Source organism: Stegastes partitus, unplaced genomic scaffold (assembly GCF_000690725.1).
Source record: "Stegastes partitus isolate 25-593 unplaced genomic scaffold, Stegastes_partitus-1.0.2 Scaffold1197, whole genome shotgun sequence".
NCBI classification, from domain to species: Eukaryota; Metazoa; Chordata; class Actinopteri; family Pomacentridae; genus Stegastes; species Stegastes partitus.
Window position 1 is genome coordinate 184,101 of NW_007578928.1, and position 25,912 is coordinate 210,012.

Below are 25,912 nucleotides of genomic sequence, written 5' to 3' on the forward strand. Positions count from 1 at the left end.
ACGGGTTCTGGCCTTGCAATCACAGCAGTGATGGAGGCCTGATGTGTTACAGCACAGACCGTAAATAACAGATGGACGTCTGAACAGTAAAGCCGATGTAGAAGCGACTTAAACCTGCATTCTTTTTAACAGCCAGCAGGGGGCGACTCCTCCAGCTGCAGAAAGAAGTCTGATGTATGGAAGCCTATAAGAAAATCACCCTTCTTCTCACTTACTCTGTTACCTTAGTGAATATTTTCCTAATAAATGTATGATCTCAATTACAAGTCTTATGACTGAATACAGCTTGATGTTCATTTTGTAAATTATGGTCCCATTTAGAGTTTCAAACAGACTCCCACACACTGTCTAACTTACCAGAATGTAAGAATATATCTATGATTGACCTTTCAGTGCTAGACCTTCATCAAGCAACCAGTGAACATACTGAACATACCATAGGAAGCCATTATTTACAAAGAGAATGACTATTTTGATTAACACAGAAAATATGAATCATAAACTTATCCCAAAAAATGATTTGCAAAATCCAAGGATATGAATGCTAAAAAACCTGCCCAGGGCCAACCACATTCTCAAAAAGACCTACACTCACAGGTTGCAAATACTGAATATGCTGCAATTGAAATGAAGAAATGCCAAAAAAAGCACAAATTATTCAGATAACATTAAACATAGCAAAGAGGAGGGATAAACATCAATTATAAATCATCACTCCATTACTAACACTGGGAAAGTAGTAATCTTGCATTGCATTGTTACATTATTTATTTAGATTTACATTATTTGCCTATATAAAAGTAAACCCACAACTACTTTAAAATCGCATTTTAAAATTCAGTTCATTTCCATATTTTGGTTGTTCAGTAATATTTCAATAGTAGTTTTGTCCAACTCTTTTTTTTTTTTTTTAAATCCAGCAATGGTATGCTGTCAACTATTGCTACTAAACCTGCATGCAAACCTTCACAAATTTGTGTGGCACTCGGAGTTTCAAAGAATAACCAAGACCAGTGTAAGAACTCCCACCCCTACCAGTCCATTTTTGGCTGTGTCTATACAGGACGCATTTGGTCGTTTTTTTGAGTGATCTCACTTGTGTATGACAAGTGATTGATTGAATTAAATGCACCCTATTTGCATCCATCCAGCTGCCTAAGCAGCCTGTGTAATAGCTCTTGTTTTATCCACGCTATATGCTTGTAAATGCAGCCTGTTTTATATACATAACGACACTGATTGTGTGTTGGGCTCTGAACGCTTCTATCCCAATACCTGACCAACTCCTATGCAGACACAGACAGAGTCCTGGAGCTGCTAACATGCTGCTCAATATAACCCTTATTATTATTGCTAGTTGTTGCAAGAGAGTCTAACGCAGTTTTTCAGGACCATGTACATTTTCTGTTAAGGCAGACAGTACCTCAGCCAGTCGGTCAGCCAGAGCTTTGACCATGATGCTGTTGTAGTCGTCTCCCTGAGCCTGGAACTGTTGACTTAGCTCCTCAGCTCCAAACACACCGACAGCAAAGACACCAATGTAGTCTGCCACACCACTGTCCACAGGGGCAATGAAGTCAGACACACACAGGTAAGGCTCTGAGCTGTGGCTGTCCTTCTCTGCCTGCAGAACACACACACACACACAACATTGTTACGGTTACTTTGGAAACGTATTACCATCCATTTCTGGCTCCATCTTGAAAATCACTAATCAAATTTGCGATTTTACTACATACATAAAAGTTCTTTGGTTATTTTCAGGATAAACTTAAGGAATCATTAACAAGTATGAAAAAAAAATTCAACTGAGTGCTTTAGTTTAGAGGAAGTTGAAGAGGACCAGCTTAACCAGCTGTTGTGAGACGAAGCTGTGTACGTCTTTGAGCAGAAAGCCTTACCTGTTGCCGTAAGCCACAGAATGTGGCAATGGGCTTGGTGTCTCTGCACACCGTCACATCATCTTTGTAGACATTAATGTCATCACCACTACTCTGAGCACGCCAGAAGCCCACCAGGCCCCTCCCCTTCAGACTGCAATCGTCAAAAATCTGGTTGAGCAGGCGCTGGGCATCATCAAAGACTCGGCGAGCCTCGGACCCTGCGGGACAAGGTCAGTGATGAGTTCAATCCACAAAACATGCAATATGCACTTATTGACAGCATATACTCAATTTTCCTATTACCTTCAACTCTACATTGAAGACCCCATCCAGGCATGGATGTAGACGCATAAAAGATACTCTTCTTTGAATAATAATTAGGGTCTGATTTAGTTTCTCCATAAGAAGCTAAGTTATGCATAATTTTAATTCAAAAGCGAATACATAAACAAATCTGTCACAGAGGCATGTGAACCTATAGATCGCTAGAAAGTTTAAGGATTTAGAAATACAAGAATTTCTTGCATGTAAAATGGAGAAGAAATATTTCTAATTTTGACCTTTTTTCAGTTCAACAATCAACCTAAAGCAGACCAGATCAGTGACCATGTTAAGTCCATCCATCCATCCATCCATCCATCCATCCATCCATTGTCTTCTGGGTCTGCCCTGGGGTCTCCTCCCAGGTAGACGTGTTCAGAAAACCTCCAGAGGAAGCCTCCCTGGAGGCATCTGAACCAGATGTTCATATCACTTCAACTGGCTCCTTTCGACGCAAAGGAGCAGCGGCTCTACTCCGAGCTCCCTCCGGATGTTTGAGCTCCTCACCCTATCTCTAAGGCTGAGCCCAGCCACCCTGTGGAGGAAGCTCATTTCGGCCGCTTGTATCCGCCAGTCCATCTACGTCCCAACCCTCACCTATGGTCACGAGCTTTGGGTCGTGACCGAAAGAATGAGATCGCGGCTACAAGCGGCCATGTTAAGTCCTTCGTACAAAAGGTCAAATTTCGTTATGTTTCTATACTTCTATTCATCACACAAATGTTCAACTTAATCAACTGGGATTGTTCAGCTGTTATAAATTAGGCTGTTACTAAAGTTTCAAGCAGAAAACACAAAATGAGAGCTAAAGTGTCACAAGTCATGTTGGGATACCAGGTTGGACATAGTAAAATCTCTATCATTCTTAACACAGCACAACTCTGAGCTAAACCACTGCATACATTGATAGGAACACACTAGCAATGGTACTTGGGGCTGTGAGAAGTGATTAAAAGAAGGAATTTTTCACATTTCAGCAACAATTTTCGTCCGAAGACACTTAATACTCAGTTTGGGTGCCAAAAGCACAACACATCTTTCTCAGTCACTCTGATTTACTATTTTAAATCTATTAGGTTAAAAAATGAAATAGTGAAATGTAGTATTCTGAGCAAAGAGGGGTTTTTTCAGCAGGGCTGGACTGAAGGTTTCTAGGAGGACTGTGCACGGCACTGAAACACTTTGAGGAAACTGGGTCAGCTGTATATTTTGTCTGGTAAGGTTTGTTACTCGAGTTGGACACCTGTATTCAATCGAATCCACATTGATCAGGTAGAAGTAATTCTCTATTCTTCAGACATGCTCGGTCATCTGGTGTGCATCTCTGTGTAAAGGGATGCATACTAGGAATGTAATGATACAGACAAAAATAATAATAACAAAGGTACTAGAACACGACTGCAAACCGGGCTTCATACCAAACCATGGATTTTGTGCAGTTATACTTCCAATTTGTTTATAGGACACTTGGAGACTGAGAAAGTCAAACATTTCTCATATGACAAGAAGCATTTTGGAACATTGTCACATCAAACTGGGATAACATGGCTTATCAAGTCTGAATAAACTGGTGGAGCTTATGCAGCTTCAGCACTGCTGTCATTAAAGCAAGAAGGGCAAACACATGTTGAGATGTTCTAGGAAAAAGCTCTCCAAAAAGCCTTTCACTGGCAGAAAACGCAAGAAACCTCAGAAGGGACCTCTCCTCCAGAAAATGCAACAGAAACACAGCAGCAGACTTACAGTGTGGAAAATCCAGATTACAAAATGATAAGCTCATACCAACAGTCTTGTCATTGAAGATCTTGGGGTATCCTCTGTTTGGGTATTTTCCTCTCAGCTGCCAGACATCAAAAAAAGGCTTCCAGTCGATGAAGTCCATCAGACTGTTTAGGTCAAAGTACTCAAACACACGAGTGCCCAGAAACTGAGGATGCACTGAAACAAAAAGGCAAACACAGCACACCGTTTCTAAATGATGGTATATAATATTCCAGCGTCTGTGTGTGTAGTTTTGGACACGTGCTTTTTTAGAAGTTCACCCTGACATATTTAGGTACAATTCAGATAATTCAAAATTCATTTGTATTGGCTTACTCACCTGGTTTGGACAGAGACAGCCAGTCTATGTGTAAAGCCTTCTCTCTGGCTTGGGAGAGAGAGAGATATCGACGATCCTGAAGCCAAAACAGGGAAAGAATTCTATTTTTAAGAGGTAAAACTTATTACGATCTACATTAAAATACATGTGCAAACCCATAGCCTAGTAAATGACAACATTAATACCAGCTCCTTTATTGAGCGAGGAAGAGAAAATTATCAGAGGAGAGACGAATGTGTAAATGGGCAAGCCAAGGTTGTGTTGTGTATAAAGATATATCATGTGTGAAGTATAGTCCTTAAGGTTTAAAAATATAAAAGCAGTTACATATATGCACATAGTCATGAAATGTCTTCTTTTGAAGAAGTTGCTTGGGTCTGTTTCTTTTATGGTTTCACCGGACAAGCAACAGACGGAGGAAAAGAAGTCCATATAAGGATGCAACTATTCAGTGTGATGAAGATGGGCCCCAATCAGTTGTTTTACGACCTGAACAGGCATCACGTGACTTAGTAGTAAAAGAAGGGTCAGAGGCAACAGGAGTAGTCTTGCTTTGTCTGATGCAAGGGAGAGTTTGACCCAGAGCTCTGTAATGCAATATTCAATGTGTAATTAAATTGATTGACTGAGACCGAATTGAATCCGATCTCATCTTTAGAAACGAACACGCAGAGAAGACAGTAATTCTCTAACAGTTGACATGTGAAAATAATGACGTGAACTCATCAGGACCACGAAAACATATGGTCATATGTGCAGTTTCCTCTATTTTTCCTCTATGTTGTCTTCATGTCGGCATTTAACAACTTATAAAACGTATTTTGCCTTTCCAAGTAAATGTCATGAGCTCTGAACAGAGAAACTGACAATTCAACACACTTACATGCAAAAGATCCATCATTCCTGAATTATCATTTACATTTCATTTACTTGCAGAAATACATTTTAAAAAGCCATTTCATTGTCTCTGCTGGTCTTAATGTGTGGTCTGTATGCTCTTTCCCTGCTCGTAGCAGTGGGAGCTGGGATGGGTGATCGAACATGTTCTATCAGAACTCAACACATGCCATCAGATAGAGGCCATTATTGAATTTCTGAACTTCACCTTCACATTCTGCTCCTCTTCATCCTTGTTAGCAGGGAATCCTAGCCACTACTAGCCATCATACACAAAAGCTGCATTGTTCAAGTAGCCTGATAACTGTTGGGTACAATTCAATCATTTAGATCTGCTGGAATAACTAATAATTGGTATCTGTGTCTGCCCCTAAATAAAACTCACTGGTCAAACCCCACCAGTGAGAATGATGGGGAAGGCTGTGTTCATGCTTAGAATAAAATCAGGTTTGTGCTTAAAACAGGTAAAAGTATATTCTTCCTCAGCGGACGTTTTGGGTGTCGAGTTCCTTAAACCAATCACAGGCGTCCTAGACGGGGCTCAGCAAAGGATGTACTGATGGTGTTCATTTAAAATAGTGACAGAGGAATTGTTAAAGTGGCAAAAAACAGAACTATTTACTTCCGAAACTTTAGAAATATTTGCAGTTTTCAGTGTGTAGACACTGCTGAGAGGTTGTTGTTTTTGTTTCCCTGACCAAAGGGGGTTTTGAAAACAGTAACACCTGGATTGTAGAAGGGAAGGTAAAAGCCGTGTGACATGTGTGGCCAATACCTGCAGTGGGTCTGCCTTTCAATGTCTGCTGCTGTGCTACAAGCTTCTATCACCTTTTATCAAGCTGCTGCTTCCAGCAGTCCAGTGTTCATGCAGCATACAAAAGGCAATCGAATTCAAAAAACAGATGAACTGCCACAGATGAGTCCGTTTGAAATTGCAGGAGAGACATTAGCAATTTTTGCATGACTTCTTGCAGCTGTGTGCATGGGCTCAGGTGCACTTTAAGTTGTCTGGAGGCTGCTGAATATCACACCTTGTGTGTGAATGTGATGAAGGTGAATACAATACTAGTTTCAAAAAAGGTTGTCAATATGGGTCACCAGATCCAGGGAAACCCTTTCAAACAAAGTGTAAAACATCCTGCAGTGCTTACTCTGCAGCTCTGCTGGGTGTTTATACGGCCACCCTTACCTTCAGGGAGTCGTAGTGCTCCTGCCTGATATCCTCATACTCCTCTTTCAGGTCGTCAAAGTACTCCTCCTTCACTGCCTCATCCAGCAGCTGTGAGCACTGACAAGACAGGAAAACAGAAAATGTGCTACAGTTTGGACTCCTCAAAGCTTTCAGCTTTCTGCTTTCTGTGACCAGTTCAAATGATATTAACTTTCTAATCATTATATTAAAGTGGGTTATTTTTCCACTCCCCACATGTTTTAGTTGGATTTCACTGAAAATGTGGTGTCATCTGACAGTAGCAAAGGAGACCATTTCTGCTACAGAGCCAGGAGTCTTTTAAAGGGAAGGAAATCACTTTTGAACCTACATTGTTTTATCTCATGAAGTGATGGATTTAAATGAAGATTAAACATTAAGGTTATATATACAGTGCTTAACACATGTATGAAACAGCTGCCTTAAATTAACAGCACTGGTAGTAACGAAAAATCATTTTCTATGTTTCTGTAATAGTTAATACACCAGTATGTAGAAGCTCTTTAACCAAAATGATATTTTTAATACTAAAATATAATTATTATTGTTTTCCATGAATTTTCTAATTTAGTGTTTTACAAAAAAACAGAAAAAAAAAATAAAAAAAGAACATTATTATCTCTTGATGACGATGTGAAATTAGAGTTTTTTACTTGCATTCTTGAACAGAAAATTTTGTTTTTGTGGTTGAATGTTGTTCTTGATTACTTTCTGACTTCTCACAGAAGGCCAGTAAGCCAGCAGTATTTCTACTGTATTTCTATCATTCAGTAATTCTAACACTTCCAATGTCAAATTGTTTACATTCTGTGCACTTTATTTTTTTGTTCAATGAAACTCTATCGTCTCTGTTGATCATGAAACTATCTGTCTTCGTTCTGCTGTCCAAATCTTAAATAATGTTTGCCAACATATGGTATGTCAGAGTGTTCCTTTATGCTGTTTGAAGTAAAGTGCATAGAATTATTTGCTATGAGATTCTGACACAATCTCCATTTTGATAAAATTGCTGGTCGTTTAGGTTTAGTCTTGGCTATATCAATAGTTCTTTTAACCTTTATGTATTGCCCAATACTGTGTGTGTACTACGGTTGTCTCCATCACTGCCATGGGTGCGTCTTAACAAAGCTACGGTAGAATGTGTAAAAAAACTGTGTACAAATTTAACAGAAGGAAAGATTTCAGCTTTGGTTGGATGACTAAAGATCTTTGTTGCATTGCTGCATTTGGCCCACAGACTGCTATTTGTCTTCTACTGTTCCAGATCCTTGAAAAGTTGCAAATGACATCAGATGTTCTCACCACCACTACACTCCTGGAGGCGTCCAGAACATGGATAGCAGGAGAACTGTAGCGAGGCGCAATCTTCACTGCTGTGTGCGTCCTGTCAAACAGAAAACACAACAATTACCCAAACAAGCAATGTCTTGTGTTGTGTTTTTGTGTGTGTGTGTGTGTGTGTGTGTATTACTTTGATGTGGTGGCTCCTCCAATCAGCAGTGGTGTTGTCATTCCCAGTCTCTCCATCTCTTTGGCCACATGGATCATCTCATCTAGAGAGGGGGTGATGAGACCAGATAAACCGATAATATCTGAAGGGAAAATGCAAAAATCAAATGCTGTTAGAAAACAATGAAATTTATTGAAGACTTTTGAATTCACAACAATTTCCATCAGTGCCCACATTGAAATTACAAACTTAAATGTATTGAAGGATACAAGTTTAGTTTCAGAAGAGGGGGATACAATGTCAACAAAAAACATATACAGGTTTCAATGTTATTTTCCTAATATCAATAATGAGTATTTATATCCAAGATGACTTTTTTTTTTTTGCTGGAGTAAAAAAGAAAAAAAAGGCCAAGTTACACAGTGCTGTGCTCCACACCAGTTTTTTCATAATTGCTGTTGCAATCAATAGGGTCTTCTTCAATTTAATAATTCCATGTGTGAAGAGAATCCTATTGATCACAAATTTGCACAATAATAATGAATAAAATACTGAGGAAGCAGAGCCGTGTGTCAACTTTTCTGTTTTATATAAATTAATTTAAACTTGAAAATCATAAATGAGCGATTTAGCACACACAGTAAAAACACATAAATTGCTGCATTATAATGCACTGACCTAATAATCATATTGGTATTGTGCTATATGAAAATGGAAATGTAACTACAATTTCCACTGTTACCCATTACAGTAAAAAGTCAATATGAACTAGTGCAGCTCAAAAAATTACAACATTGTGAAAAAGTTTAATATTTTCCTTCAATGAAGAAGATTGTCAAAAAAAAAAGAACTTTGGAGCTATTCACAAGGAGGGAACTTGATTGATCTTAGCACATGTTGTAATGATCTGAGAAACTGGATTTCTGATTTTCAGTCATTATCATTAAAATTAAACCAAAAAAAGGCTTAAAACTATTTACATGTCATGAATCTAGAATATATGAAACCTTATTTACCTTTATTTACAGTTTAGCTTTTTGAAATAAAGTCCGCTTTGTCTTTCACTGTATTGTCTTTGAATGATTATCAGTGTTAAGCTTGACTTATGATAATAACCTAAACATTTTGCAGGCCTACGCTACACAATGCAAAGGAAAGCTAAAAAAGCTCAAAGATTCTTGCATCATGCCCTAAACTAGGAGCTCGTTTAGTTTAACTGAGCAATTGTCATCCAGACCAGAATCAGTTATTACACTATTGATTCACAGCAATTACTTGCTACTGCTTGAAAGGGTAATGAGTGAAGGGTACTTCGATTAACATTTTAACATTTTAATGAATTAAAAACTACTCCCACTTGGATTTTAGAAGTTAAACAAAAAACTGACAAAAGTTAGATTTTAGAACATTAAGTGTGTGTGTGTCCCCTTGATTTCAACAGAGAAAATGACACTCTGATGTGTATGTGCTGTATATGTGTTAGAATATTTGTTATTTATTATTACTATTATTGTGATCTTATTTTAAACCAGATACAGTAATACAGCAGCATACTGACCTACTATTACCATGCAAAATAGTTCAAGAAAAACGTGCCACATATGGTAGTTATGAAATCAACAATGTCTACTTTGGGTAATTTAAATTCTTCACAATAGCACCTCCTGCTGACGATTTGTAATACTAACTTTACATCATGCGTGATACCTGCTTTCTGTGTGACTGCCTCTCTGAGAATCCGATCACAGGGAACCATCACGCCCAGGTCAATCACTCTGCAAAAGAGCAAAGCAAACATCGCACGTTTAACTAAACAGTAGTCACAGAAATGTTCCTCTCTGCACTTCTTTGACACACCTACGTATTTATTTTTAATTAATAGCTGTTACAGTAATATATAATACACATACAAACACTATACAGAACAGAATACAGAAAGAACCATACACCCAAGTTACAATGTATGTTACGCCAGACCGTAGTTCTAATTCACAGAGCTTGTTTCAGTGTCTCACTATGGGATATGGGGAGTCCCATTTTGTCAGACACACCAATCTCAAGCAACTACTGAACAGGTCCAAAAAAACAGCCCAGATCGCAACACTACAGGAGCAACGCTTGGAGCAGAGACGTCCGGTTTATAAAACCAGACAAAGGCAAGAGGTGCTGGATAGAAGTCCCCTTTGAACAGGGCGCAGGACCAAGCCAGGGCAAAGTGGAATGAGCCTGCAGGTCCACCAGAGTGTGCAGATCCTGAGTCATGCTGGTCGGAGGAACTGCCCCCACAATCCAGTGAGACAGCTAATGCTATGTAACATGCTTACCCATATGGGGGCCAGGAAGAGTTAACTCCACAAAGCCCCTTACCCTTGTCTATATAAACATAGCAGGCACAGATTGGACAGCATGTTGTTCTTCAGTTTAGCAAAAAAAGCAGTGGAGAGAATGACAAAGAATCAGCCAAGCACCTTCGGTTGGTAGACAACAGCAGCAGTAGCAATAGCCAGCTACACCTTAATTATGTGGAAGACCTCTTGTTTGTTAATCTATTCCTGCAAGAATAACAAAATCAGACCAACCAGACGTTGAGAGGACACACGTCCCTCCTTTTGACACCATTCCTCAAACAACCTAATTTTACAGTCATAAAGGGATTTAGTGATTGATGTCCTCGCACTCTGAACAGTGTTAACAACATTTTGAGGAAGCTCACTGTAGTTAAACTATGCCACTCATGGCTATCCACACAGAAGCTGATGTACAGCTACACCCAAAATAATGGACTGTGCACAGCGCTGTGCAGTCCAAGCCAGAGTCTGCAGATTGTTGCGGTTGGGGAATTCATCCTATCCTGGATCTTTGGCCTCTGAACAAACGCCTCAGAAAATAACAATTGTGGATGCTTATGCCAACATCTCTACTGCACCTGGTACGTAAAGGTGACTAGTTTACATCTGTCGACATGAAAAACGTCCCTTTCAGATTATGCCTCCAACTACTAGTGCTGATGGCTTCAGTCCTTTTGGTAGTGCTGCTTGGTTGCCTGTACATGAGAGTTTCTTAGCCGTGGAAGGCCTGCCTCAGGCTGGACCTGTGGGTCATGGTGCACAGAGAGTGACGGTCACTGTGGAACATATTGTGGATGGTAACATCCAGTTTTACTGGTGCATGGGGTGCCAATGGGCTCCACTCTGTCCCAGAGAGTGGTCACCACAGACTGGAAGGCTGTCGGGGTGGGGTGAAATTGTGAAGGGCTAGTCTGTGAGGAGCATCTGAGGCAGAGATCTCCAGCAGTCTCACATAAATTACCCGAAGCTCTTAGTGGAGGACGTCAGCTTTAAACCTCCTTCTCTGAAGACAGTGTTGCTGGTGGCTTTGCCATCTGCCAAGTGGGTCGCTCTTAATGCATCATTCATGCATTCCGTTCTCCCAAGGGCATGTCAGGACGTAACTGCAGCCTCACCCTGCCGTCGTGTTCAAGGTGGCTGACTCATGGTTCTTTCATGGTTAAGGCAGACTCCTTAAATTTTGTATCAGGTGGCCTCATTTATCACAGTAAGAAGCAAGTGTAAACACTGCATGTAATGGGACATGACGTATTTATTAGTGAAACTTTTGTATGATGTTCTGTGTGTGTTCCTCTTAATTGATCAAAGAAAGGCTAAATTGGAAGGAACTGCAGAATGCTCAGGAGAGAATATCGAATGATAAACTACAAGAGAAGCAAATTAGAAAACCAGTTTTACCTGAAGTTGTTGCAACCCAGCACCACACCTACAATGTTCTTGCCAATGTCATGAACATCTCCCTTCACTGTAGCCAGAACTATGGTTCCCTGATAGGGATCCTGCAGACAAAAGAGAAACCATCAGAGGAGGTGGAGGCTCACAGGACAGGCCTGAGTCAGAGTCTGTTTTAATGTTGCCCTCTTTGCGACAGGGCACATTTCAGTCAATAGCTTCGGTTTCCCACACAGTTCCTAAGACATCTGCTACAGGTGAGACCCTGTGGTTGCAGTCTAAGGACCCCATCTGTCAAAACTATCTTGTCTTTGACTTTTTGTTTTTGTGTATCTTGAGGATGTATCTTAAACTTTTGAATTTCTGAGTTTAGCCAATTTTCTCCAGTGTTATCTTTTTACTTTTTTAACAAATTGTAACCTACGAGAAGTTCTGTACACATTGTTCACACATAGATCTCCTGTGAAAAGAATTTGTAACAACTATGAGAACACATTGGCCAAAATAAGTTACTTTAAAATCAAATGCATACATATTTAGCTGAGACTGACCATGTCCTCAGCTGTTGATGATAAAGCCATCTTCTCCTTCCTCTCTTCCTCCATGAAAGGAATCAAATAACCCACTGCCTTCTTCATAACACGAGCAGACTTGATCACCTGCAAACGCACAAGGGCTGATGACTGACATCTCTACATGCAAACAGAACAGACATATTAACAGGGAGAAGCATAGAAACAATCTGGGACACCTGATATAAGTAATGTAAAGTTCGCTGTAGGTTATTGATAAATGACGAAAATGATCAAATGTTCAGTATTCACAGCCTCTTTCAAAAACTTTAAAATAGTGATGCCCTATCTTGGATTGTTGCCATCAAATATTAAGACATTTTCCAACACATTTTGGTTGAATGCAGGTACCCTTACAAGCATTTATTCTTCCCTGTAATGGCAGAGAACATCAAATCTCTCTTGTAAAATTAATATTTCATTATGAGAGCCTTTACTGTGGCGGCGCAAGGTTCACTGAATTAAGACATTTTTGATACAGCACAGAATTAAATGTAAGACCAGTTTCACTATCAAGTATGAAAAAGAAAAATGAAAACATATAGGAGAGGTGATTATTTAAGTGCAATTATTTTTAACACTGAAATCACATTTTTATCTATACTCTAACAGTATAGTTAATTAATCATTAAACGTGACCTAGACTGGATAAGCAGCAGGAAAATGATGGCTGGATAAACCAATAAAAAATGACAAATGATTAATGATTTTGTTCAAGGTCCACATTCCTTCCTATCCAGCATCATGGGACAGTGTCAACCTAAATGCACTCAATACAATATCATACTTAAATAACTGTCAGAAGTATGTGGCTGCACTGATCAGTAAAAAAATACAAATCACATGATTAATAGCTTTCGCCAGCATTCCTGTCTTGCATCTGTTACGGCTGCCCTTCCTTCTTTGTTGTGTCTTTTTTTTTTTTTTTTTAAATGGAAATTACAGTGTGCCGTTGCCGGTTGTGGATTGGGCCAGGGCACATGGGCGGATTCAGGCCAATCACGCCAATCAAGACAAGCCAACTGATGACAGCGGCCTATTTAAGAGGAGGAGTCCAATTGACGGGGTGGCTGTATGCAGCGCACCAGTGCCTGATTTCACAGGAGAACTTTTTTGTTATGTAAAGGCACTTTTTTCCTAAAACTGTTCTGGAACAGGGCTCAGTAGGGATTGTTTTATTTTCCAGTAAAGTAGGTGCTGATTTGGTATGCTTTGATTTTGAACCCTTTTTGTTATTCAGTTGTTTTTTCTTTGTTTTGTTTTGTTTGGCAGCAGGCTTTTAGTTATAGGAGCTTTGTTTGGGTGTTGAAGTTAAAGAGCACCTTTATGCCCTGTTTCCTCAGTTTTTTGTGCTACTCAACTCCTGTAAATAAATAATTGTTACTTTTAAAACCAATTACATCTGGTTCTGTTACTTTCCTTTTCCCTTTCCTTGAGCTGGGTTGTAACAGCATCATTTGCAGGAGTAACACTTTTCACTGTCAGAAATGTTACTTTATATTCCATATTACCATAAATTTTATATTCCTCATTGCTCTCCATTCAAATAATCTGTTTACTAAAGTGGGTGACATACAATTGTTACAGTCTGTGCAGAAGAAGAGTCACATGACACATTCAATGCTCCCTTTCATGTGAACAAGGACAGAGTTTGAAGCAGAAAGCCTGAGTTAACAAAGAAATCTGATAACCACCATTGTGATACCAGTTACCTCTGACTGGGGATTTAGTTATGCTGAGCCAAAAAACACAAAAAAGGTCTGGCTATGTTAAACTTGCTTCATAGTACAGCACCTGGTGACAGGTCCGCTTGTGTACTATCAGATTTTACATAAACCAACATCCAGGCCATACTGAGCAAAAAATAAATAAAAAAATCTAAACTTTGCTGTCGTCATACCTGTGGCAGGAACATCTTTCCAGCTCCAAACAAATCTCCAACAATCTTCATGCCGTTCATCAGGGGCCCCTCGATGATGTGAAGAGGCCGAGTGTAGCGGTCAGTCTGAGCCCGACACTCCTCCACATCCTCCACCACGTACTTGTCTATTCCCTGACAGCAAGAACACATGAGGGAACGTTAAATAGGACGACAAGAACCCATATAGAGCCGTTGATGTTCGTTTTTAATATTTTACAACATAGATACTAAATTTAGTCTGTATGGGAACACAAAAAATCCCAAATAAAATCTGTTTGAACTGGTCTACGAGAAAACAAACAAATCATTCTGAAGTCATCGTTCCTGGGATATAACCAAGTCTGGTGTGCTGGATAATGCTATAAATGCACAGTTCAACACGTCTCAGCAGGTTAAGGTGGCAGACTAAGGCCAGATCAGCTCACTATGAATACCCTTTGTCTCAGTGTACTTCAACAGAGAAAATCTTTGATTTAATTCAACTAATGACTAAGGCGACTGATGTTTTGGAGTTTAAATGTTTTTGAAATCTTTTTCGAACTTTGATACAATACATTGAAGTTAAATTTGTGTTGCTGACTGAAATGCATTTCTCCATTACATGCAATATTTTATTTATTTTATTTTATTTATTACATTTACGTATGTAAAATAAAGGTACTCAAACCACCAACATTGTGGTAATGGTAGCAACCACAGTTTCTTGATAAGCAGGACTTGGGCTGAATCACCTTCAGCAAAACTCGTAACCTCATCTGGGCTTTGAATCCTAACAAGCTGGGATATGTGAAAAGACCATATCTCTTGCTGGAATAAAGGAAATAAATTGAGCAGCTACACACATAAAGTATTAGGATTGGGCATTGAGAACAGATTCTAAAAGTCAGATTCTAAAGAAACCTTGAAGAAAGTTTAACTGTAATGATGTAAACACCTGTGCTACTGTATCTACCACTGTCCTTCAGCACCATTAGTCATGGCAGTTCTCCAAATGTTTAAATAAACTGTGAAACTAACTTTATTCTCCGTTAACCTACTCCTTGTTGCTGAGTTGCTTGATGAGCTGAAGAGCAGTATAAATTGTGTGATCGTCTTGTAATAATCACCTTAATTTAGAAAATGATGCTGCAAAACACAATCACTACAGGAAAATAGCCAAAGTAGATGTGAAAATATGAACTAGAAAAGAGACCACCAAATGCTATTAAGTAACTATTTTATCAAAAGAATATTTGTTTCAGTCAGCTCTCAAGCAAATATGCTCAGCCTTTGCTAGTTTTAGCTCCAAAATGCAAAGATGTAGCTCTAAGTTTTGAACATGTAAATGGACAGAGGAAAACGAAAGACAGTATTTAAGACTAAAGCCAGGTTCCTCTGTTCCCTGTACCACAACCATATGCCTAATGTAATATGTGTAGTATAACAATGTTGTAATCATCAGATTATTTTACCTTGACAAGAGCATACTCCAACCTCTCCTCCACACTTCCTTCTCTCCACTCGTCTGTCTGAACAATCTTCTTGCCCCCTTTCACAATGTTCTGTTAACAAGAGTCAGACATCTGTTAACCAAACCAAAGAAACAGCAGCTCAGTGCACTGTTTGGCTGTTTTGATACTTGTGTGTACCTGTGCATAGGCCAGTAGTTTCTCAGTAGCTTCAGCATCTCTGTTCCAGATGAGGTTTTCACACAGTAGCAGCAGCTGCTTATCAATGTCGTCATAGACCGGCAGGTTCCCAGCATTCACTATCCCCATATCCATCCCATCCTGACATCCCATAAAAAAGAGCACAGTGTGTGTTCATCACAAACAAGCTTTCCATTTCTTATGCCATCCTAAAGGGTCACTGTAATGTATTCTAGCTGCAGTAATATTTTCCTAGTCTTTGTCCATTCTTACTATTAGCAATAACACTGAACTGTCTGCAGTGATCAGCTATGAGCTGCTGTACTTCTCTGTACATAGTGCACACAGTTTTCTAACTTCCAAACAAAGTGGTACAGATCTTCTGGATGAAGTGTTTTCAGTCTGTCTGACTGAGTGCAGTGTTAAATAAGTTCAGAGTTACTTCTTATACGTCAACATATTGTGCACCTCAAAGGTCTTCCATCATCATAGCACAGCTGCTGGTCCTGGCTGCCAGCTAACGTTGTAGCCTTCATAGGAGCCATGATCATATTTTACACTACTTTCAACATTTATGGTGATGACTCAGACCAGGAAAAACTAGTTTTTGATATTTCCGTGTTAAGAGCCGTAACAAATTAAACAGAGCATTAAAAATCAATAGGTCAAATGTGAAGTGAATTTCCCACTTCAGACATACAAGCCAGTCTGGTAGTAACAAACTAAAAAAACGCTGAGGAGTGAGGGGAAGAGTTGGGTGTGAGAGGAGTGTCTCATGGACCCAGTGTACACACACACACTGGATACATCGGTAAGGGATTGTTTCCAACTTTTTGTGGGCAGTGTGCAGATGGAACTGCGAGCATCCATGTTTACCTTGATAGCGTGGTAGAGAAATGCCCCATGCATAGCTTCTCTGATGGCCTCCATTCCTCGGAAAGAGAAGGACAGGTTGGAAAGGCCTCCACTCACCTTGGCTCCTGGCAAAGTTTCCTTCAAACAGACACAAACATCACACATATGATACAGTCTGATTGGAATCATTTTTGGCCTAAAATATCTGAGGTAGTATTAAAGAACCTTCAAAAAAATTCTGGCTAGAAAATGTACAGTGCTGTGAAAAAGTACTTGCCCTTGCCCTGCTGTCTTCTATTTTTGCATATCTCTCCCACTTAAATGTTCCAGATCACCAAACTAACATTGATATGCATTTAATGTCTGACAGAGAGAACTCACAAAACAACAAAATGCAGCTTTTAAATGATGATTTACTGAAGTTTTTTACTGAATTATGGATTTTTTTTCCCCAAAGAAGGGCTATTAATGGAAAGAAACAGTGCAATATTTGAGTTAGAAGTTTTAATTTGTTTTCGTCTGAACTGTCCTTAATATCTTTGGAATTGCCCTCCACCACCACCTCCAACATAAAATGGTTTGGCCTCTGATCAAAATTTGATGTCCTTTTATTGGAAGTTCCAATTTTGCACTTCAGCACCAAAATGTCCACTCAGCAGAAGTCTAATATCATCTTGTCCCGGGCCCAGGGAAGGCTGTCAGCTGGCCTGTTTGCAGTTATTGCAGAGATTGGTTGAATTTGTGTTGACATATATTCTGAGCAGCTGCCATTACCTTGATAAGCTTGGTGGCCCTGATGAAGTTGACAGCGTAGTCATTGTGTTCCTCCATGCCCGTACCGATGGTGAGGATGTTTGGGTCAAAGATGATGTCATTGGGGTCGAATCCCACTTTGCTGACCAGCAGGTTGTAGGCTCGAGTGCAGATCTCCACCTTACGGTCTGCATCTGTGGCCTTGAGAGGACAGTACACTCAGAGTGTATGTTTGTGTGTTCATGTGTGTGAATGTGTGTGTGCATTTTGTTCCTCTCACCTGTCCCACCTCATCGAAGGCCATGACCACCACAGCAGCACCGTAGCGCTTCACAGTGGCAGCTCTGAGCAGGAACTCCTGCTCTCCCTCCTTCAGACTGATGCTGTTGACTATACACTTCCCCTGACAGCATTTCAGTCCAGCCTCAATCACTGAGAAATTAGAGGAGTCAATACACAGAGGAACCTGGGGAGGGGAAAGGACAGCTGAGGCAGGATACTGTCTGAATAGTTACTGAGCATAATCATTCTGGATTGGTTGTTATGGTTGGTCATATCGTAAAAAAAGAATTAAAGGAGAAGACATTACAGAAAATAAAAAATAAGCAGAGAGTGATGGTAGCGGTAATGTCAAAACCTGAAAGTTAAAAATGAGAACAAAATAATTTATTAAAAACGACAGATTTTGAAAGTCGTAGGCATCGATGAGATTGCATGCGGCTCTGTGAAGCCACTGTTTGAGCTCAATAGTAACGTCATAATGCTCTCAGTGACAGTTCCAACATGCAGATTTTTGCAAAGTAAAATGTTTGCCATCTTAGTTTTGCATATTAGCAGCCCAGCAACTGCAAAACTTTTGAAGAGCTTTAAAAAAGCTACTAAAAAGAGAAAAAAAATATCTTAAAGAGATGCAAAATGACACAAAACAGCCACAAAGACCCAAAATGAACACAAATGGACCCAAAAAGGCAACAAAGACAAAAAATGAGTTGGCAAACAATCACAAAAAGACCCAAAATGTACATAAAGTCACACAAAGCTAATGAGTCTGAAGCATTTTTTAGAAAACGGAATTAAATACTTTTATCTAATTACTATTTTAAATTTTTTATTTAAATTTTAGGACTTTTTTGAACCTGCAGATAACCCAGATATTTTACTTGATGAGTAGCTATGATACGATATGACATGGCTGAAAAAGGTTGTATCATTGTACATGTTGATATATACACGTGTTTAACTAAGTAATTTAAGAACCTAAGTATGCTTAATTTCTGTAATACCTATTTTGAGAATTAACATAATTTCAGTACACAGTAGTATACAGGAATGCCCAAAAGATCGTATTGTTCAGGTGTTCATTTTACTACTTTTGAATGTCCTACCCGTGCGACATCTGGCTCAGATGCAATGAAGTTACAAAATCGGGCCATGGCTGTTGGCCCCTCCAGCATCCCTTCATCCATGTTTATATCCAGGACTTGGGCTCCCATCTCCACCTGGGCCTTAGCAATGCTCAGAGCCTCCTGGACAACAAACAGAGAAGCATGTACCAAATCAACAAAGATTTGACCTTTGCTTGTGATATGCACTTCCTTAAAGTGGATAATATTAATAGGAGTAATATTATTGATATTACAGAATATCAATTGTTCTTGATGATAATAATCACCACCTCGTAGTTTCCAGCCATGATCAGCTTGGCAAATTTGCGTGATCCAGCCACATTGCAGCGCTCGCCAATGTTGACAAAGTTGGTGTAGGGGCCAACCCTGAACGGCTCCAAACCTAGACACGAGTAGGACATTTTATCTCACAGACATCTTGTTTTTAGTTGACTTGTAGCAATGTAATGGGGTTAGACCAGGGGTGTCAAATCCTGGTCTTCGAGGGCCACAGTCCTGCATGTTTAAGATGTTTCCCTCTTCCAAAAAATCTGATTCAAATGATCAGCTCATCATCAAGCTCTGCAGAAGCCTGACAACAATCCTGATCATTTGGAAGAGGGAAACATCTAAAACATGCAGGACTGTGGCCCTCGAGGATCAGGATTGGACACCCCTGAGTTAGACCCACCCTTTTATCATTAATAAACCACATTGGCTGGATGTACGCTAATCAGAAGTAAGTCAGCCTCTGTGCAACATCACCTAACTGTCAAATGATTCAAAATTGTATTACCTTACAGTAACTGCAACAGTCTACATTGAAACATGAGGTTTATTCCTATTTTGAGGGCAGGTTCAACCCCCTCAGCATGAAGGATACCAGTGTTTCACAAATTTCTGGAGAGATGTTCTACAATTCTTTAGAGACTATTTTTCTGTGTTGTTCTTAGCTCTACCTTTTCTCCTTGAAACACCCCAAAGGTGTTCAATTGGATTCAGGTCATGCAGCATGCTTTGCAAGGTCATAGTTCTTACCTTTTTTTTTTTTTCCAGAAACTCTTGTGTGATTGTGGCACTGTGCTTTAGATTATTATCATGCTGGCTTAATCCTCTTGTGCCAAGCTTGTGCAGACTGGGAATCATCTAGTCAGCCAGTATTTTGGTATGTCCACAGACCTTCATAGTACCATCATCCTCCCTCCTTTTGCACTCCGTAGTCTCCTATCATCACACACTAATCATGCTGGAGCCCATCTGAGCCAAACAAATGTATCATATTGGTTTCTCTTCCTCGGCTCCTTGTCAAATTCAGGATAAAATTTAAAACCCTGCTTTTAATATATGGAGCTTTTAATGACCTTCTTGCACCAGATTATCTCAACAGAGCACTTCACTCCCAGACTGCAGGTGTACTTGTAGTTTCTGTTTATTCCTTGCCACTTTCGCCAAGTGCTTGCTCAAAGGGAATCCAAAGGAAACTTTAGATTTGTTGGGTTTCTCCACTTAACAGTTGTGTGGTCACAAGGTAATAGGATGGAGTTTCTACTTGGAGCCTGTCTTTTCAAAATAGTTCAAAATTGTGGTTATAGGAGGAACGACTCTTCAGGTTGGACAAAATATAATTATTGAGGTGATACAGCTTTGAACCACATGACATTTAAGTGACATTGCATAGGGGTGCACTCATTTCTGATGTATGCTGTACAATTTAATTGGTTTACATATTTAGAATTTTGCTTCAAGTCTGCTTTAGCGTTTTAACAGTGTACCAGAAATTCTCAAATCAAAAACAGTATTAAATAATGACTGGGTATCAAGGGTATCAGGGCTAAGATGTCAAAAAGAAACAAGCCAAGTTATTAAAGAAACACTGGTGGAAAAAATATTGGGAGGGTATTACATGACAAAATAATTATAATAAATATTATCACAGCCCTAGGTGTCTTCAGTTGCACTTTGGTACTCAAGGCATCCCATCATGGCATGGTCTTTATCATCAGATGGAAATTGATTGACACTTTTTGACTTAATATCTATATTTACAGGTTGATTACTATTTTCCTTTTGTTTCACTGTGCAGGCTCTCTGCTGAGGAAGAGTAAATAGGAATAGTAGTAAGCATCAGCTGAGAGTCAACTAGAACAAACAACAAGCTTAGAGACAGACAACCAAGCACACTCACATTCACTCCTACGGACAATTTCGAATCATCAATTAACCTCAACATGTTTTTGGACATTGGGAGGAAGCTGGAGAACCCGGAGAGAACCCAAGCTGCACGGGGAGAACATGCAAACTCCACGCAGAAAGATCCCGGGTGTCCTCACTGGGACGTGAACCGGCGACCTTCTAGCTGCGAGGCAACAATGCTAACCACCGAGCCACCTTGCAGCCCCGTACTAAACATGAAAGTCTTAGCAACTTCATTTATTCCAAGTTTTATATTTTAACACGTAGTAGCAGGAGGTTTTAATACCTGAGAGCAGCAAGCAGTTTTGATAAACGTCAGCAGCAGGAGCTCTTGGCTGGCAGTGTTTGACTGCTTCAGATATGGCTCTGACGGGACAAAGACGGAAATATTTTTAAAAATTGTGTGACACGTCAGACAAACTTTTATTAATCAGAAACATAATAGCAACCTGATGTGTGATGGAGTGGTCCCACAACAACCTCCCACAAGATTCACCAGTCCACTCATAGCAAACTCCTGCAGATACAAGACAAAAGATTGCATAACCATGTTGTTTTTTTTTGTTTTTTGTTTTGTTTGGTCTCAAAAGACCATCCAGGTAAGTGAAAATTCTAATGAATATCTCAACACCCCCTGCAGGTGTCACTGACTAGGACGTGTCCTATGGTGGAACTGTAGTGGGAATTCCTGGTGGGAGAAGATTAGCAAAAGAAACAAGTCTCCCTTGCCACCAAATGTACTCCCAAAGACTAGGGGAGTCAACTAACACAACACAATGTACCCATGCCTGCCTGAAAATAAAAGGAAGATAAAACATGCCAGATAGCTGCTTTGCTGACAGGATTTTGCAGAAACCAAGTCAAAGAGTCAGTTCCTCCACTTTTATGCAGGGAATGGTAACATATGCATTCAAACTAAATCACATGTTTCTAAACATAATCACAGTGATAATACACATCTTGGCATTGAGATAGCATTCCAACATAAAAAGAAAAGAGAAGAATAGAATAGAATGGAACCTTTAAATTGGAGGCTGTTACATGTGGCGTTTCATCATACCCTCCGAATGTGTTGGGAAGACCTAACAGAAAAAGATAACACACAGACGATGACATAATGGCATGGACCTGGATGGTCTGACATATGATGCAACAGGAATTTGGCTACAGGTCACCGTGTGCTGCTGAGACAGACCAGCAGGGTCAGTTTAAAGCTAAAGAAGCTCTTCACCACACTGGCCTAAAATAACCTGCAAAACAATCCTACAAATGGATGACATTATATTGAAAGCTGCTTCTGATATTCTGGTCCTGATTTATGTCTGTAAAGGTGGCCAAATGTTACATGTACATTTGTGGTGTATCACCAAAATCAATATATATATACTTTCAGAGTGTGTATTGTAGGTTTGGGCTTTAGGCTGTAGCTGTTCAGACTGAGGGTGGGTTACCTGCATTGGGATAACAGATAATGAAAGATGTGGTGCTTTTTCCTATGGCCTCAATGAACGGCCTCATCTCCGTCGCCCCCAACGCACAATTCAGACCAATACTGCAACACAGAGAGGGATAAAGAGCTCTATCACGATAAGGACAATTGTGTTGGATCACTGCATTTTTGTTCTCTGACTGGTGTTTGGTGTGATGTACAGCAACTCACCACAGGGGTTTAGCATGGGACACACTCACTACAAAAGCCTCTCCTGTCTGACCCGACAGAGTTCGGCCACTCCTGTCAACGATCGTCCCCGAGATCTTTGGGATGAATGCAACAAGACAGCAGCAGAGATATAAACGTCAGATAAACATCATCTATTCATGCCAAGATGTCCTATTTCACAGACCCTGTATTTGTAAGAACCTACATAGGTTTGATTTGTTTTTAGAAAAATAGAAAATTTTATTGAAGTCATAACAAGGTAAAGTGCTTGTGCTGACAATAAAGCGCAGCGAGTAGGGGAATACGAATGTTTATGTGCAGTGGGCTGTACAACATCAAAGCAAACCCATGCAATGATTACTTTGCACTACACAATTAAGTTTTACTCAAAACTATTCTGAAGGTTTTATTCTTTTCAGAAAAGAATGTTAACATCAGTTTATTTCTTCACTACCCTATCATCTTGTTTCTTTGTTTCTCTACAAAAACTCACATATAATGATCACATACATACATATACAAAAGTATTATTTTTGTCCATTTCAGTTATACTAGTACGAATCTGCATAAATCTGTCGTTGAAATATGCTCTTAATTTCCGGCTTAAAACAAGCTAACCTTTAAGAAATTATAAGGAAAGTTTCCAGGAGATGAATAAAGCAATGTTTGCTAAATCCCATGTTGATAAATTCAAAAATGCATGTGGCTAATTACACAAATACAATTTTTTTTAAAAATTACAAAATAAATTTGTCGAGCTGAAGGCACCCATTTCAGCAGTTTACCAATGATCCACAGATTAAAAAAACAAAAACAATACAAAACAAAAAAAACATTGGTAGGTAAACATGTAAGTCTTTTATGCTCTAGTACAAACAATAACACTCCAACCCCATCTGAATACACAAAGTATGAACAGACACTGCAGCAGAGAAATGAAATGAATACAGCATGATAGACTTACAAATATAGGCTTTCTCTCGTAGCTCTTTTCAAACAGCAGGTCGATGGCAAACAAGGCAGCCTGTAAACAGAACGATGAGGTAGTGACATCAAACATGAACATAAAACTGAGCACAAGCGATCATACTATACACATTTTTCTTGGACTAAGGTACAAAAAACATACTATATAGTTTATTTGTGGCATAGCTTCAGATCAGGGGTTCTCAACTGGTGGGTCGCGACCCAAAAGTGGGTCGCGGACCTGTTCTGGGTGGGACAGCTGGTCAAAATTAAAAAATATATAATGTGCGTCTCAGGTTGGACTTATTTTTTGTTTTGAAAAAATTTTTATTTTGACAGGCATGGTAACCATAGTTTGTTTGACGTTCATTTTAAGTTTGTGTTGATGTTGGGATGCAAGATGGCAAAATGGCAAAGCGCAAATATGACCCAGACTATTGAAAATGTGGATTTTCATACTAGGGCTGAACCTGAATAGCCACCCAGAAGTCCGCTGGCTGTCGAGGGGCGAGGTCTTGTCACGCTTTTATGAACTTAAATCAGAAATCGCCACATTCCTCTCTGAGACTAACTTCCTGAAAGCAGAACTGTTTGACAACGAAATGTGGCTGCACGAGAGCATCAGCTGGTGGAGCTGTCATGTGATCAGACGCTGAGAAAGAGATTTGGGGAGGTAAGCCTTTCCCTCTTCTGGTGCAGCGATGTGATGGCTGAGTATCCATCCCTCGCCACTCTTGCAGTTAAACAATCTTACGATTCAGCTCAACCCGTTTGTGTGACAGTGGCTTCTCTACCTTGGTCCAGCTCAAGTCAAAACAGAGAAACAGGTTGGACACTGAGCATGATCTGAGAGCAGCTCTGTCTACTGTCACCCCAGACTCTGAAACTCTAATCAAGAGTAGAGCACGTACCCAACTGTCTCATAAACTTCAATGAATGACCTGATTAGGTCAAAACTTTATTTTTGAGTAGTTTTGATATTTATTTTATTCACTTTTGTACATGCAGTTGTCATGGTCTTCCTTAGTTTCTTATTAATTTGCTCAAAATGGAGTGAAAACATGTTGTTTTGTGCCCTTATTTATTTTGTGCCGTTTTGTACATGCAGTTGTCATGGTCCAGCTACTATGCACGGTTATATGCTCTGAAATGCATGTTGCACAGGAAAATATATTGAAGATTGAATTCTAAAAAAAAAACTGGGTCGCGACTTAATGACCACGGGAAAATGTGGGTCCCAGGATGAGACCAGTTGAGAACCCCTGCTTCAGATGATCGACCCTGTAACTGACTGGCAATGCAGTTCATCAGTAAATGTGTAGCACGTTACTGAATAGCATCACTTAACAATCATAATGAACTTTCAACATATTTGAGAGAATTATTTATCAATATTTAAACAATGTGAGGGCTACCTTAGCGTTGGCAGTGTCAAAGATGGTTTCCACCAGAATTATGTCTGCTCCTCCATCCAATAAGCCTCGGACCTGCTCTACATAGGCTTCTACTAGCTCATCAAACGCTGCGGAAACAGACACACACATTTCAATGATTGTAACAATATACTGTTCAGTGTATTTACTGCTATGGTGCTCATTTGCACTACAACTACCCATAATAATAACAACAACCCAATATATTTCCCGAGCATTTTTTAGGATACTCGCAAGTCTGCAAATCTGGGTTTCTAACATGGTCAGTGATCAAAGCCTTCTACATAGACTTGACCAAAGAAGATCAGTGAAAAAAATGTTGCAAAACAAATGCAATCGGTATTACATTAGCAACCAAAACATGGGTAGAATGATGAAAGCACACACTGGCCCACCTAATATACTAGTACGTCTATACAGAGCCTGGCCTGACCTAACAGCATTAGCAGTATCTTCTTCACCGTCCATCCCCCAGGTACTCGGTCAGATTACACAAGACTCAGAAGAACTACAAGCTGACATGTTGTTGAAAAAAGTAGGTTGTCCTTTACCATACAGTTAGTTAGAAATGGTGGTTTGTAGAGTACACAGCAAGGGTTCAGTCACATTCTGACTTTGGACTACAGCAATTAAACTTCTCCCTTGCAGACATTTAAAGAATTGTTTGTTAGAGAATATCACATTTTGCTTTAATTTCTTCCAGATTTATGATTTTTTTTCCAGATAGAGCTTAAGTAGGATAAAGATTCTACACTGAATGTGAATCTGAAAATGTTGTTATAATTAATGAATAAAATCTCTTTTATGGCCAAAAACATGATTTGTGGGGTCAGAGTGATGTTGATCTGTGAGCACCAAATTTTAATCATTTTATCCTTGAGTCCAGATATAACAAAATGATATGTGTAAATTATTACCAAAATTAAAAACTAATATGTTTAGTA

General features: G+C 39.5%; 1 protein-coding gene and 1 long non-coding RNA gene across 2 annotated transcripts in view; one reads left to right on the forward strand and one right to left on the reverse strand.

Annotated features, from left to right (window-relative positions):
* The window catches only part of mtr (5-methyltetrahydrofolate-homocysteine methyltransferase), a 41,163-nt gene that overhangs the window by 2,493 nt on the left and 12,758 nt on the right, over positions 1 to 25,912 (reverse strand). The window contains exons 6-30 of the mRNA XM_008297198.1: positions 24,951 to 25,057; positions 23,534 to 23,593; positions 22,570 to 22,664; positions 22,361 to 22,461; positions 21,930 to 21,991; positions 21,359 to 21,426; positions 21,196 to 21,275; positions 19,007 to 19,119; positions 18,717 to 18,857; positions 17,612 to 17,797; positions 17,353 to 17,532; positions 16,600 to 16,716; positions 15,724 to 15,864; positions 15,547 to 15,636; positions 14,075 to 14,227; positions 12,154 to 12,261; positions 11,609 to 11,709; positions 9,570 to 9,637; positions 7,884 to 8,004; positions 7,715 to 7,796; positions 6,392 to 6,490; positions 4,306 to 4,381; positions 3,987 to 4,142; positions 1,902 to 2,101; positions 1,424 to 1,624 (exon numbers count right to left, since the gene is read on the reverse strand). Coding sequence (XP_008295420.1) covers positions 1,424 to 1,624; positions 1,902 to 2,101; positions 3,987 to 4,142; positions 4,306 to 4,381; positions 6,392 to 6,490; positions 7,715 to 7,796; positions 7,884 to 8,004; positions 9,570 to 9,637; positions 11,609 to 11,709; positions 12,154 to 12,261; positions 14,075 to 14,227; positions 15,547 to 15,636; positions 15,724 to 15,864; positions 16,600 to 16,716; positions 17,353 to 17,532; positions 17,612 to 17,797; positions 18,717 to 18,857; positions 19,007 to 19,119; positions 21,196 to 21,275; positions 21,359 to 21,426; positions 21,930 to 21,991; positions 22,361 to 22,461; positions 22,570 to 22,664; positions 23,534 to 23,593; positions 24,951 to 25,057 — 2,906 coding nt within the window. The remainder of the gene's footprint in view (positions 1 to 1,423; positions 1,625 to 1,901; positions 2,102 to 3,986; positions 4,143 to 4,305; positions 4,382 to 6,391; positions 6,491 to 7,714; positions 7,797 to 7,883; positions 8,005 to 9,569; positions 9,638 to 11,608; positions 11,710 to 12,153; positions 12,262 to 14,074; positions 14,228 to 15,546; positions 15,637 to 15,723; positions 15,865 to 16,599; positions 16,717 to 17,352; positions 17,533 to 17,611; positions 17,798 to 18,716; positions 18,858 to 19,006; positions 19,120 to 21,195; positions 21,276 to 21,358; positions 21,427 to 21,929; positions 21,992 to 22,360; positions 22,462 to 22,569; positions 22,665 to 23,533; positions 23,594 to 24,950; positions 25,058 to 25,912) is intronic.
* LOC103368740 (uncharacterized) overlaps positions 15,251 to 25,912 on the forward strand; it is a 21,746-nt gene continuing 11,084 nt past the window's right edge. Inside the window, exons 1-2 of the long non-coding RNA XR_520798.1 lie at positions 15,251 to 15,261; positions 24,340 to 24,344. This is a non-coding gene — a long non-coding RNA (uncharacterized LOC103368740). The remainder of the gene's footprint in view (positions 15,262 to 24,339; positions 24,345 to 25,912) is intronic.